This window comes from Salvelinus fontinalis, chromosome 21 (genome assembly GCF_029448725.1).
Source record: "Salvelinus fontinalis isolate EN_2023a chromosome 21, ASM2944872v1, whole genome shotgun sequence".
NCBI classification, from domain to species: domain Eukaryota; kingdom Metazoa; phylum Chordata; class Actinopteri; order Salmoniformes; family Salmonidae; genus Salvelinus; species Salvelinus fontinalis.
The window spans coordinates 5475260-5490667 of NC_074685.1; the positions used below are offsets into that span (position 1 = coordinate 5475260).

A 15408-nucleotide genomic window follows, 5' to 3' on the forward strand; every position below is an offset into this window, starting at 1 on the left:
GTTTCTACAACTTGATTGGAGTCCACCTGTGGTGAATTCAATTGATTGGACATGATTTGGAAAGGCACACACCTGTCTATATTAGGTCCTACAGTTGACAGTGCTTGTCAAAGCAAAAACCAAGCCCTGAGGTCGAAGGAATTGTCCATAGAGCTCCGAGACAGGATTGTGTCGAGGTACAGATCTGGGGAAGGGTACCAAAACATTGATGCAGCATTGAAGGTCCCCAAAAACACGGTGGCCTCATTCTTAAATGGAAAAAAGTCTGGAACCACCAAGACTCTTCCTAGAGCTGGCCGCCCGCCCAAACTGTGAAATCGGGGGAGAAGGGCCTTAGTCAGGGAGTTGACCAAGAACCCGGTGGTCACTCTAACAGAGCTCCAGAGTTCCTCAGTGGAGATGGGAGAACCTTCCAGAAGGACAACCATCTCTGCAGCACTCCACCAATCAGGCCTTTATGGTAGAGTGGCCAGACGGAAGCCTCTCCTTAATAAAAGGCACATGACAGCCTGCTTGGAGTTTGCTAAAAGGCCCCTAAAGTCTCTCTGACCATGAGGAACAAGATTCTCTGGTCTAATGAAACCAAGATTGAAATCTTTGGCCTGAAGGCCAAGCGTCACGTCTGGAGGAAACCTGGCACCATCCCTACGGTGAAGCATGGTGGTGGCAGCATCATGATGTGGGGATGTTTTTCAGCGGCAGGGACTGGGAGACTGGTCAGGATCGAGGGAAAGATGAACGGAGCAAAGTACAGCGAGATCCTTGATGAAAACCTGCTCCAGAGCGCTCAGGACCTCAGACTGGGGCGAAGGTTCACCTTCCAACAGGACAACGACCCTAAGCACACAGCCAAGACAAGGCAGGAGTGGCTTTGGGACAAGTCTCTGAATGTCCTTGAGTGGCCCAGCCAGAGCCCGGACTTGAACCCGATCTAACATCTCTGGAGAGACCTGAAAATAGCTGTGCAGCGACACTCCCCATCCAACCTGACAGAGCTTGAGAGGATCTGCAGAGAAGAATGGGAGAAACTCCCCAAATACAGGTGTGCCAAGCTTGTAGCGTCATACCCAAGAAGACTCGAGGCTGTAATCGCTGCCAAAGGTGCTTCAACAAAGTACTGAGTAAAGGGTCTGAATACTTATGTAAATGTGATGTTTCTGTTCTTTTGCTAATATTTCTCAGAACATGTTATTGATTTGTCATTATGGGGTATTGTTTGTAGATGAGGTGGGAAAACGATTTAATCTATTTTTAGGATCGGGCTATAACGTAAAACAAAATATGTGGAAAAAGTCTGGGGTTCTGAATACTTAGCGAACGCACTCATATGCCATTCAGTAGATGCTTTTATACAAAGCAACTTAACAAAATGTATGCACACATGGATTGTATGATTGACCCCAGCAGGAATCAAACCCACAATCCTAGAGTGACGAGCTCTAGAACGTGATCGACGCAGAACCAAAAGACAAGGATAGTTTTCACAAATGAAGAAAGTTTACCTGTCCGTCTCGGCCGATCTTTACAGGTTTGTGTTCGTTCCAAGGGTTGGAGAGGTGAGCCGTTTTAGTGAACGGTAACTCCCGTCTGAAAACAAGAGATTTAAGATTATTCGTTTACACCGGATCATGGGATGCACAAGTCTTAAAACAGATCTGAGATGACAAAAACACTGAACTGGCTGAAGAAACAAAAAAATCATCATATTCATATTTCTGGCTGCTACCACAATGCCAGTAAAGACATGAGACGCGTTCCAAATGGCACGCAAAACTCCCTATGCAGTGCACTACTTTTGACCCAAACCTTATGGGCCCCGGGGCAAAAGTAGTGCACTATATAGGGAATAGGGTGCCATTTGGAACGTTCCCACGTCTTTTGAGGATAAGCCAGAAGCAGCGCGTTTACCTGCAGATCCAGTGGATTTTGAACACCCCACCCAGCATTTTGGCGTTCATCCCAGCAGGCAGGACCCAGTGGATGGGAGACCCTCCGTGATGGGACTCAGAGGACAGCCTGGCAAAACCTACACACACAGGAGGACAGGCCATATTCACTACACACAGGAGGACAGACCATATTCAGGACGCTACCCACAGGAGGACAGACCATATTCAGGACGCTACACACAGGAGGACAGACCATATTCAGGACGCTACACACAGGAGGACAGACCATATTCAGGACGCTACACACAGGAGGACAGACCATATTCAGGACGCTACACACAGGAGGACAGACCATATTCAGGACGCTACACACAGGAGGACAGACCATATTCACTACACACAGGAGGACAGACCATATTCACTACACACAGGAGGACAGACCATATTCACTACACACAGGAGGACAGACCATATTCACTACACACAGGAGGACAGACCATATTCACTACACACAGGAGGACAGACCATATTCAGGACACACAGGAGGACAGACCATATTCAGGACACACCACACAGGAGGACAGACCATATTCAGGACACACAGGAGGACAGACCATATTCAGGACACACAGGAGGACAGACCATATTCAGGACACACAGGAGGACAGACCATATTCAGGACACTACACACAGGAGGACAGACCATATTCAGGACACTACACACAGGAGGACAGACCATATTCAGGACACACAGGAGGACAGACCATATTCAGGACACACAGGAGGACAGACCATATTCAGGACACACAGGAGGACAGACCATATTCAGGACACACAGGAGGACAGACCATATTCAGGACACACAGGAGGACAGACCATATTCAGGACACTACACACAGGAGGACAGACCATATTCAGGACACACCACACAGGAGGACAGACCATATTCAGGACACACCACACAGGAGGACAGACCATATTCAGGACACACCACACAGGAGGACAGACCATATTCAGGACACACAGGAGGACAGACCATATTCAGGACACACAGGAGGACAGACCATATTCAGGACACACAGGAGGACAGACCATATTCAGGACACTACACACAGGAGGACAGACCATATTCAGTACACACAGGAGGACAGCCCATATTCAGGACACACAGGAGGACAGACCATATTCAGGACACACAGGAGGACGGACCATATTCAGTACGCTACACACACAGGAGGACGGCCCATATACAGGTCGACCTCCGCGCGGGGCGATAGCGTACATCGACCTCCGCACAGCATGATAACATCAGGGATGTGATCCAAGATAGAAAATCAAAATGCTGTCTAAGGTAGGGCTGTTAATTCCTGGAAGATCCGGGGGGTCTGCAGGTTTTGGCTCCTCCCTTGTACTTGCGTGATTTCTAAAGGTTATTGATTAGTTAGGAAGTACAATAGGGCTCTGGGGGCCTCATCAACCGTGTCTGGACGGCATTATCATGAGCCTACCGTCATTATAAATACTGTGCGTTCAACACCTCCGTTTCCCTCAAAATAAACTATATTTGGTTGCAATACAATTGATCAACAACAACAAGCTGAGATTGGTGTGGAGATACGCACACTTTTCCCCCGTCGAGTTCAAAAAAATGGACCAATCCCAAACCTTTGTGGGGGGAAAACCGTCTCGCGCGCTAGCTTTAGAGTCATATTTGTGCCCGCGCACCTTTGAACGAGGCTCCTAGAGGCTCCTAAAACGAGGCTCCTAAAACGAGGCTCCTAGTGGCTCCTAAAACGAGGCTCCTAGTGGCTCCTAAAACGAGGCTCCTAGTGGCTCCTAAAACGAGGCTCCTAGTGGCTCCTAAAACGAGGCTCCTAGTGGCTCCTAAAACGAGGCTCCTAGTGGCTCCTAAAACGAGGCTCCTAGTGGCTCCTAAAACGAGGCTCCTAGTGGCTCCTAAAACGAGGCTCCTAGTGGCTCCTAAAACGAGGCTCCTAGTGGCTCCTAAAACGAGGCTCCTAGTGGCTCCTAAAACGAGGCTCCTAGTGGCTCCTAAAACGAGGCTCCTAGTGGCTCCTAAAACGAGGCTCCTAGTGAAAAGTAGTGCACTATTAATAGGGAATAGGATTCCCCTTTAAGACGTAGCCTTGTTTACCTTGGAACTTTCCGCTCTCCCTGACGGAGAAGACCAGGATGACGCTGCGGGCAGAATGGAAGGCGGCGTTCAGCTTCTTCTCGTTAACGGGCAGAGTGGACCACACTCCCTGGAGACAACAACCGACATATAACAGCTGACTTGTTTGTTTGTGTTCAGCATCAGTTAACAGTACCGTGTACAATAACAGACAATTCGATTTTGGGCGGTAATTTGTGTTTTGTACATTCAGAAATTAAATCTTTTTTTACTAAAGCCCTTTTCACATCAGAAGTTATCACCACATGCTTAACCGTTACACAGCCTAGAACCAAACAGCCGGGCAAAGCAGAAGTCAAAGCACAGTGGCTAGGAAAAACTCCTTAGAAGAAACCTAGAGAGGAACCAGGCTCTGAGGGGTGAGCCAGTCCTCTACTGGCTGTACCAGAGGAACCAGGCTCTGAGGGATGGGCCAGTCCTCTACTGGCTGTACCAGAGGAACCAGGCTCTGAGGGATGGGCCAGTCCTCTACTGGCTGTACCAGAGGAACCAGGCTCTGAGGGATGGGCCAGTCCTCTACTGGCTGTACCAGAGGAACCAGGCTCTGAGGGGCGACCAGTCCTCTACTGGCTGTACTGGGTAGAGAGGAACCAGGCTCTGAGGGGCGACCAGTCCTCTACTGGCTGTACTGGGTAGAGAGGAACCAGGCTCTGAGGGGTGGCCAGTCCTCTACTGGCTGTACCAGAGGAACCAGGCTCTGAGGGATGGCCAGTCCTCTACTGGCTGTACTGGGTAGAGAGGAACCAGGCTCTGAGGGGTGACCAGTCCTCTACTGGCTGTACTGGGTAGACCAGAGGAACCAGGCTCTGAGGGGTGACCAGTCCTCTACTGGCTGTACTGGGTAGACCAGAGGAACCAGGCTCTGAGGGATGACCAGTCCTCTACTGGCTGTACTGGGTAGAGAGGAACCAGGCTCTGAGGGATGACCAGTCCTCTACTGGCTGTACCAGAGGAACCAGGCTCTGAGGGGTGAGCCAGTCCTCTACTGGCTGTACCAGAGGAACCAGGCTCTGAGGGGTGAGCCAGTCCTCTACTGGCTGTACCAGAGGAACCAGGCTCTGAGGGATGGGCCAGTCCTCTACTGGCTGTACCAGAGGAACCAGGCTCTGAGGGATGGGCCAGTCCTCTACTGGCTGTACCAGAGGAACCAGGCTCTGAGGGGCGACCAGTCCTCTACTGGCTGTACTGGGTAGACCAGAGGAACCAGGCTCTGAGGGGTGACCAGTCCTCTACTGACTGTACTGGGTAGAGAGGAACCAGGCTCTGAGGGATGACCAGTCCTCTACTGGCTGTACTGGGTAGACCAGAGGAACCAGGCTCTGAGGGGCGACCAGTCCTCTACTGGCTGTACTGGGTAGACCAGAGGAACCAGGCTCTGAGGGATGACCAGTCCTCTACTGGCTGTACCAGAGGAACCAGGCTCTGAGGGGAGACCAGTCCTCTACTGGCTGTACTGGGTAGACCAGAGGAACCAGGCTCTGAGGGGTGACCAGTCCTCTACTGACTGTACTGGGTAGAGAGGAACCAGGCTCTGAGGGATGACCAGTCCTCTACTGGCTGTACTGGGTAGACCAGAGGAACCAGGCTCTGAGGGGTGACCAGTCCTCTACTGGCTGTACTGGGTAGAGAGGAACCAGGCTCTGAGGGATGACCAGTCCTCTACTGGCTGTACTGGGTAGAGAGGAACCAGGCTCTGAGGGATGACCAGTCCTCTACTGGCTGTACTGGGTAGAGAGGAACCAGGCTCTGGGGGATGGGCCAGTCCTCTACTGGCTGTACTGGGTAGAGATTGAGAGACTCTAAGTTAAGATAGAGAAGTGCACCTTCGCCTTGGCCAGGGAGACATTCTCATGGTTGTTGCTCTTGATCAGGAAGAAGCGTGCGTCTCGCAGGATGTACTTCAGCTTGCTGGTCTGGTCCTTGCGGACGGCTCGGACAGAGGACGATAGTTTCTCATGCTTCTTCTCAGAACCTGAAGAACAAAAATAAACAAAAATCACATCATAAAATCAAAGTAATTACAGCAGCAATGCCAAGCGTCGGCTGGAGTGGTGTAAAACTCGTCGCCATTGGACTCTGGAGCAGAGGAAACACGTTCTCTGGAGTTGACGAATGACGCTTCACCATCTGGCAGTCCCGACGGACAAATCTGGGTTTGGCCGATGCCAGGAGAACGCTACCTGCCCCAATGCATAGTGACAACTGTAAAGTTTGGTGGAGGAGGAATAATGGTCTGGGGCTGTTATTCATGGTTTGGGCCCCTTAGTTCCAGTGAAGGGAAATCTTAACGCTACAGCATACAATGACATTCTAGATGATTCTGTGTGGCAACAGTTTGGGGAAGGCCCTTTCCTGTTTCAGCATGACAATGCCCCCGTGCACAAAGCGAGGTCCATACAGAAATGGTTTGTTGAGATTGGTGTGGAAGAACTTGACTGGCCTGCACAGAGCCCTGACCTCAACCTTTGGGATGAATTGGAACACCAACTACGAGCCAGGCCTAATCGCCCCAACATCAGTGCCCGACCTCACTAATGCTCGTGGCTGAATGGAAGCAAGTCCCCGCAGCAATGTTCCAACATCTAGCGGAAAGCCTTCCCTGAAGAGTGGAGGCTGTTATAGCAGCAATGTTCCAACATCTAGTGGAAAGCCTTCCCAGAAGAGTGGAGGCTGTTATAGCAGCAATGTTCCTACATCTAGTGGAAAGCCTTCCCAGAAGTGTGGAGGCTGTTATAGCAGCAATGTTCCAACATCTAGTGGAAAGCCTTTCCAGAAGAGTGGAGGCTGTTATAGCAGCAATGTTCCTACATCTAGTGGAAAGCCTTCCCAGAAGAGTGGAGGCTGTTATAGCAGCAATGTTCCAACATCTAGTGGAAAGCCTTCCCAGAAGAGTGGAGGCTGTTATAGCAGCAATGTTCCAACACCTAGTGGAAAGTCTTCCCAGAAGAGTGGAGGCTGTTATAGCAGCAATGTTCCAGCATCTAGTGGAAAGCCTTCCCAGAAGAGTGGAGGCTGTTATAGCAGCAATGTTCCAACATCTAGTGGAAAGCCTTCCCAGAAGAGTGGAGGCTGTTATAGCAGCAATGTTCCAGCATCTAGTGGAAAGTCTTCCCAGAAGAGTGGAGGCTGTTATAGCAGCAATGTTCCAACACCTAGTGGAAAGTCTTCCCAGAAGAGTGGAGGCTGTTATAGCAGCAATGTTCCAACATCTAGTGGAAAGCCTTCCCAGAAGAGTGGAGGCTGTTATAGCAGCAATGTTCCAACACCTAGTGGAAAGTCTTCCCAGAAGAGTGGAGGCTGTTATAGCAGCAATGTTCCAGCATCTAGTGGAAAGCCTTCCCAGAAGAGTGGAGGCTGTTATAGCAGCAAGGGGGGGGGGGGGGGGGGGGACTCCATATTAAATACCCATGATTTTGGAAAGAGATGTTGGATGAGCAGATGTCCACATACTTTTGATCGTGAAGGCATCTGGATTGACGAGAGGCGTGTTTCAGAAAGCATGTTGATGAGTTCATTCTTAACTAACACGGCCTTCCTTTATAAAGAACAGGTGGGTTTCAAGATTTTTGTTACAAAAACTCCTAATATAATGTGAGCAGTGGCTCGATATGCATAGTATTTTACTAGACCCCCCCCTGTACAAATAGTTAGAATGCCACAAACTCCCTAAAAGCATGATCTTGTTTCTCTCACTGCTAAACTAGTTTGGGTTCTTGTGAAGTTTTGAACTTCTGCTCCACGGGAGGTTTCTGTCCTCCCTGAGCTCGCCTTAGGACACCTGCGTTACCGTTTGACAGGTGTACCGCCCCAGTCAAACTCCCCACCTGCCACTGTGTCATTAGATAGCAGAAAACTAATTATTCAGTTGATATTCATACGGCTTATAGACTATGGGGATATCATTTATATGAATGTAGCTGCCACTGTATTGAAAGCTAGCAGTTCATGATAAACACACTAGGCTTTTACGACAGGGCACCAGGTTTAGGACACATCATAGCTTTCTGTATCAGAAAGTAGCCTGGTCCTCTTTGAAAGCAAGATTGATGAATTGCACTGTTTATGTAAATCCCTCCTACATAAACCTCTGCGGTACCATCATAGGACAGAGATACCAGACCCAGTTGAGAGATGTCTAACTCTGGAGACACTTTCCATATCCAACCAGTTAGGTACATCTGCTGTTAGAGTTTTGGCACCTTACTGGTGGAATAATCTCCAAGGCTCTCTAAATGGGATGGATTGGTGTCTCTAGGACAGTCCAAGGCTCTCTAAATGGGATGGATTGGTGTCTCTAGGACAGTCCAAGGCTCTCTAAATGGGATGGATTGGTGTCTCTAGGACAGTCCAAGGCTCTCTAAATGGGATGGATTGGTGTCTCTAGGATAGTCCAAGGCTCTCTAAATGGGATGGATTGGTGTCTCTAGGACAGACAGTCCAAGGCTCTCTAAATGGGATGGATTGGTGTCTCTAGGACAGACAGTCCAAGGCTCTCTAAATGGGATGGATTGGTGTCTCTAGGACAGTCCAAGGCTCTCTAAATGGGATGGATTGGTGTCTCTAGGATAGTCCAAGGCTCTCTAAATGGGATGGTTTGGTGTCTCTAGGACAGACAGTCCAAGGCTCTCTAAATGGGATGGATTGGTGTCTCTAGGACAGACAGTCCAAGGCTCTCTAAATGGGATGGATTGGTGTCTCTAGGACAGACAGTCCAAGGCTCTCTAAATGGGATGGATTGGTGTCTCTAGGACAGTCCAAGGCTCTCTAAATGGGATGGATTGGTGTCTCTAGGACAGACAGTCCAAGGCTCTCTAAATGGGATGGATTGGTGTCTCTAGGACAGGCAGTCCAAGGCTCTCTAAATGGGATGGATTGGTGTCTCTAGGACAGACAGTCCAAGGCTCTCTAAATGGGATGGATTGGTGTCTCTAGGACAGACAGTCCAAGGCTCTCTAAATGGGATGGATTGGTGTCTCTAGGACAGTCCAAAAGGCTGATTGAGGACCATTTCACTGAAGAATGTGTCTGTTTTCTAAGACTTGTGTTTTGCTTTTAGTGTATTGATGTTTGATACAGGGTTATCTGTGAAAGAGACCTTGGTCTCAGCATGACTCTGTCAAAATAAAGGCGACATAAATACACGGGGCCTCCCGAGTGGCACTGCATCGCAGTGTTACGGAGTCACTTCAGCCTGGGGTTTCCATCCCAGGCACTCGTTCACATACGAATCAACATTGGATCGGTGTAGACGTGGGCTAGAGAGGCCGTTTCACCCATTTTCTGATACCAGTCATTTCCTTCTTAATCCATGAAGGGAAGTGAACAGACGTCGGGAGAATGAGATGCAACCAGGATAGTGAAAAGAGAAACAAAATGTGTTGAGCGGATGTTTGTTTACCTGAGGCGTCAGAACCAGACCCAGAGTGAACCGACTCCCCCTCAGAGAACGACACGGAATCAGACTGGGAATCGCTGGCTTCACTGCGAGTGTCGTAATCAGGCGGTTCATTCACAACTCTCTGATCCCCTTCCTCCTGTTCGTACTCTTCCTCCTCCTCTTCCTCGTCTTCCTCTGGGCCCTTCTCTCCCTCCTCCTCCTCTTCCTCTTCCTCCATCACCTCTTCTCCCTCCATGTTGGACCTGTCTCCCTCGGAGGAGTCGGCCGTGCTGCCCGTCTCCTGGTCTGATGCCTCTTCTTCTGCCTCTTCCTTGGAGGTGCTGACCCTGCTAACGTTCCCCTCGATGGGACGCATCAGCTTCTAGACAAGAGGAGAACAGAAAGGCATCAGGGTCTGTATCGCAAATGGCACCCTATTCCCTATATAGTGCACTACTTTTGGCAAAGGCCAACAGGCTTTGGTAAAAAAAAAAAAGTGGACCATAGGACTCTGTTCAAAACCAATGCACTTTAAGTGTTTTCCGTAAGTAGAAAAGCAGCAAGGCAGGGAGTCGTCCCCCCCAGACATGTTTTTTTTTGCAGAACGAGCTCCATTTGTGACGGCCTCTTGTCTTCCAATGGCTTGATTCACAGCTAAATTATAATAGACTTTAACGACTTCACCTCCCAAATTGGTACAATTAGTTGTGGTATTTAGAAAGACATGACGTCAGTGTGTTGGTTGTTTTGGATATGGACTAGGGCCTATATGACTTCAGTGTGTTGGTTGTTTTGGATATGGACTAGGGCCACTATGACTTCAGTGTGTTGGTTGTTTTGGATATGGACTAGGGCCTATATGACTTCAGTGTGTTGGTTGTTTTGGATATGAACTAGGGCCACTATGACGTCAGTGTGTTGGTTGTTTTGGATATGGACTAGGGCCTATATGACTTCAGTGTGTTGGTTGTTTTGGATATGGACTAGGGCCTATATGACTTCAGTGTGTTGGTTGTTTTGGATATGAACTAGGGCCACTATGACGTCAGTGTGTTGGTTGTTTTGGATATGAACTAGGGCCACTATGACGTCAGTGTGTTGGTTGTTTTGGATATGGACTAGGGCCTATATGACGTCAGTATGTTGGTTGTTTTGGATATGGACTAGGGCCTATATGACTTCAGTGTGTTGGTTGTTTTGGATATGGACTAGGGCCACTATGACTTCAGTGTGTTGGTTGTTTTGGATATGGACTAGGGCCTATATGACTTCAGTGTGTTGGTTGTTTTGGATATGAACTAGGGCCACTATGACGTCAGTGTGTTGGTTGTTTTGGATATGGACTAGGGCCTATATGACTTCAGTGTGTTGGTTGTTTTGGATATGGACTAGGGCCTATATGACTTCAGTGTGTTGGTTGTTTTGGATATGAACTAGGGCCACTATGACGTCAGTGTGTTGGTTGTTTTGGATATGAACTAGGGCCACTATGACGTCAGTGTGTTGGTTGTTTTGGATATGGACTAGGGCCTATATGACGTCAGTATGTTGGTTGTTTTGGATATGGACTAGGGCCTATATGACGTCAGTATGTTGGTTGTTTTGGATATGGACTAGGGCCACTATGACGTCAGTGTGTTGGTTGTTTTGGATATGGACTAGGGCCACTATGACGTCAGTGTGTTGGTTGTTTTGGATATGAACTAGGGCCACTATGACGTCAGTGTGTTGGTTGTTTTGGATATGAACTAGGGCCACTATGACTTCAGTGTGTTGGTTGTTTTGGATATGAACTAGGGCCACTATGACGTCAGTGTGTTGGTTGTTTTGGATATGGACTAGGGCCTATATGACGTCAGTGTGTTGGTTGTTTTGGATATGGACTAGGGCCACTATGACTTCAGTGTGTTGGTTGTTTTGGATATGGACTAGGGCCACTATGACGTCAGTGTGTTGGTTGTTTTGGATATGGACTAGGGCCACTATGACGTCAGTGTGTTGGTTGTTTTGGATATGGACTAGGGCCACTATGACTTCAGTGTGTTGGTTGTTTTGGATATGAACTAGGGCCACTATGACTTCAGTGTGTTGGTTGTTTTGGATATGGACTAGGGCCACTATGACGTCAGTTTGTTGGTTGTTTTGGATATGAACTAGGGCCACTATGACTTCAGTGTGTTGGTTGTTTTGGATATGAACTAGGGCCACTATGACGTCAGTGTGTTGGTTGTTTTGGATATGGACTAGGGCCTATATGACTTCAGTGTGTTGGTTGTTTTGGATATGGACTAGGGCCACTATGACTTCAGTGTGTTGGTTGTTTTGGATATGGACTAGGGCCTATATGACTTCAGTGTGTTGGTTGTTTTGGATATGAACTAGGGCCTATATGATCACTAAGATAACCTTTACAATTAAACCAGCCTTCAAGATTATAGTCATGTTTACAGTTCCATGAATTGCCACAATTGTGTTTGTTTGTCAAATTCTGTATTTTATTGGCTCTGCTGCTGTGGACACTTGGGGGCTAAGGAAACGAATGTCATTTTCTTTATTTGTGTGAACTATCCCTTTAACAGTTTGGCCTGTCAATCAAATACTGTGGGTGAGAATGTCAGGGAAAGGATAGGATGTTTAAGATAAACTGGTAGGGTTTCAAACCCATCAATCAAACCCTGTGGGTGGGACTTTGAGGGAAGGCAGGAAATAAGTAATCTAGTCAGAAACGAATCTAGTCCTTCCATTTAGTTTATTGTGGCAAAAAAACTAAGACAAAAGCTTGAATTCTATCAAGTAAACATATATCCCCTGTTGAGAAACAATATAGAATTGAAGGAAAATGGTGTAAAAATATATTTTGAGGGGGAAGGACCCCCAGACCCCACGCTAGATTGTATAAAAGTGGGGGGAGTGCACAAAGTCAGTCACCCGTACACCTATAGGTCTGATTAATGCATGAAGCCGGGTGTAAAAACGTGCTTTGTTACACAGACAACAGCAGTTGACTACTACTCTAGTTGACCCTACATCAATCTCTTTAATAATACCATACAGATACAATGACATCAGCTTTTATAACCTTCAAAATAGTTTTTTTCCCCTTCTTTCTTTCATCCTATTTTGCACCAGAATGAGGTTCTCCACGACCTATTGTTCCAGCAGTGATGATTCACCTTCTTTATCAAAATGATTCTCTAAATGTATCTGCTGATATCCACCAAGAAGCAGTAGTAGCCTACCAGTACGCAAATTAGGGAGCCGAATGAACGGCTCTCTCACCGATTCGATTCACCTTCAAAAGATCAGCTCAAAAAGAAAAGAGCCGTTCATTCGCAAACAACCAATCACTAGGCTACGCTGACGAGTCACTTCAGCGGTCACTGGCAAGTCTCGACACGGTGCTTTGAATACTAGGAAAAATACAAGATTTTTGGTTTACTGTCCTGATACGACATAATTACGTTGTACGATTTGGAGTTTGTCTTTATTTCAGTCAGTAATGCACCTTCTATAAAACTAGTCACCACAAGCTGATCAGCTGCCAATCAAAGAACCGGGGAATATGAATAGAATCAAAGGAATCGTAAATAGCCTCCATATCCCGACTCCGCGGTGGAAACACATAAAAATAAATTCACGTGCCAGAAAACAATAATGAAGTGGACCTCAACTCATCGTTCCCAGTTACATAACATGGGATGTGGAAATTCACTGACAGAAGATACAGCATCATGTCCTCTCCTCCGTTCATTTCTATTGTTGACTGCAGCCAACCACAGTGCACAAAAATAGCTACCGAGAAGCGGGACAGACTGACAAACCAGTAGTGTTTCCCCGTCGTCGCTGGCTTTGTGACCGACAGGGGACCTGTCCTACAAACCAGCAGTGTTTCCCCTGTCGTCGCTGGCTTTGTGACCGACAGGGACCAGTCCTACAAACCAGTAGTGTTTCCCCGTCGTCGCTGACCTGTCCTACAAACCAGTAGTGTTTCCCCGTCGTCGCTGGCTTTGTGACCGACAGGGACCTGTCCTACAAACCAGCAGTGTTTCTCTGTCGTCGCTGGCTTTGTGACCGACAGGGACCTGTCCTACAAACCAGTAGTGTTTCCCCGTCGTCGCTGACCTGTCCTACAAACCAGTAGTGTTTCTCTGTCGTCGCTGGCTTTGTGACCGACAGGGGACCTGTCCTACAAACCAGTAGTGTTTCTCTGTCGTCGCTGGCTTTGTGACCGACAGGGACCTGTCCTACAAACCAGTAGTGTTTCTCTGTCGTCGCTGGCTTTGTGACCGACAGGGACCTGTCCTACAAACCAGTAGTGTTTCTCTGTCGTCGCTGGCTTTGTGACCGACAGGGACCTGTCCTACAAACCAGTAGTGTTTCTCTGTCGTCGCTGGCTTTGTGACCGACAGGGGACCTGTCCTACAAACCAGTAGTGTTTCTCTGTCGTCGCTGGCTTTGTGACCGACAGGGACCTGTCCTACAAACCAGTAGTGTTTCTCTGTCGTCGCTGGCTTTGTGACCGACAGGGACCTGTCCTACAAACCAGTAGTGTTTCTCTGTCGTCGCTGGCTTTGTGACCGACAGGGGACCTGTCCTACAAACCAGTAGTGTTTCTCTGTCGTCGCTGGCTTTGTGACCGACAGGGGACCTGTCCTACAAACCAGTAGTGTTTCTCTGTCGTCGCTGGCTTTGTGACCGACAGGGGACCTGTCCTACAAACCAGCAGTGTTTCCCCCTGTCGACGCTGGCTTTGTGACCGACAGGGACCTGTCCTACAAACCAGTAGTGTTTCTCCGTCGTCGCTGGCTTTGTGACCGACAGGGACCTGTCCTATCTATAGATCACTAGAAGATGCATCTCATTTCATTATAACAAGAAAAGGCTATACTGACTAGCGAAGTGAAAAGACATTTACATTTACGTCATTTAGCAGACGCTCTTATCCAGAGCGACTTACATTTAACCTTTTTTAATTTAACTAGGCAAGTCAGTTAAGAACAAACTCATATTTTTCAATGACGGCCTAGGAACAGTGGGTTAACTGCCTTGTTCAGGGGGCAGAACGACAGATTTGTACCTTGTCAGCTCGGGGATTTGAACTTGCAACCTTTCGGTTACTAGCCGAACGCTCTAACCACTAGGCTACCCTGCCTCCCCGAGCTGGACTACAACAGCCCTGCAGATATGCTAAAGTAACTTCCCCTCGTGACCCCTTAGTTTAGCCGCTCCTACCTCTGTGGTTAGCTCAGGCATGAGGGGCTTGATCCTGTGTCTGTCTGGCTCTCTCCTGCGGCCCAGAGGCTTGTCAAGGTGGGATGCTTTGGGAGGGTCCCCCCTCTGCGCCCCACCAGCTCGGATGGAATGGGTCTTCCGGTCGTCGTAGTAATCTTCAGTCTTGTATTCGGAGAGGTGCCGTCCCCCCCTGAGGTGGACCAGCTTTTTCCCGCTGGCGCCAGCCGAGGGGGCAGATCTTTTAGTGGCCTGCCTGGTGGTGGTGTGAGCCGAGGGCCGAAGACGTTTCAGCTCGTGGTCATCCCCTCGGTCATTCTTCCTCTTAGATCCTGCAGGAGGGGGGAAAGTCATATTAAATCTTCAATATTACATTTTGAAAATGTGTCCATGTTCTTAAACCCTTCTGCCTTGGACTGTCTTAAAATCTCACTTTATTTTTTCCACCGGAGAAGCATCTGTTCTGACTTTGTGGCTGTGTTATGTGATAGAAAAAATTACATCCACTACCATTAAAACGTTTGGGGTCACTTAGAAATGTCCTTGTTTTTTGAAAGAAAAGCTCATTTTTAATCCATTAAAATACAGTCAAATTGATCAGAAATACAGTGTAGACATTGTTTATGTTGTAAATGACTATCGTAGCTGGAAATTTTTTACTGGAATATCTACATAGGTGTACAGAGGCCCATTATCAGCAACCATCACTCCTGTGTTGC

At 48.1% G+C, this 15408-nt stretch overlaps 1 protein-coding gene across 1 annotated transcript in view; it reads right to left on the reverse strand.

Annotated features, from left to right (window-relative positions):
* The window catches only part of LOC129818077 (YTH domain-containing protein 1-like), a 43556-nt gene that overhangs the window by 21646 nt on the left and 6502 nt on the right, over positions 1-15408 (reverse strand). Inside the window, exons 3-8 of the mRNA XM_055873628.1 lie at positions 14693-15021; positions 9482-9842; positions 5907-6055; positions 4045-4153; positions 1909-2026; positions 1503-1587 (exon numbers count right to left, since the gene is read on the reverse strand). Of these exons, the coding sequence (XP_055729603.1) occupies positions 1503-1587; positions 1909-2026; positions 4045-4153; positions 5907-6055; positions 9482-9842; positions 14693-15021 (1151 nt within the window). The remainder of the gene's footprint in view (positions 1-1502; positions 1588-1908; positions 2027-4044; positions 4154-5906; positions 6056-9481; positions 9843-14692; positions 15022-15408) is intronic.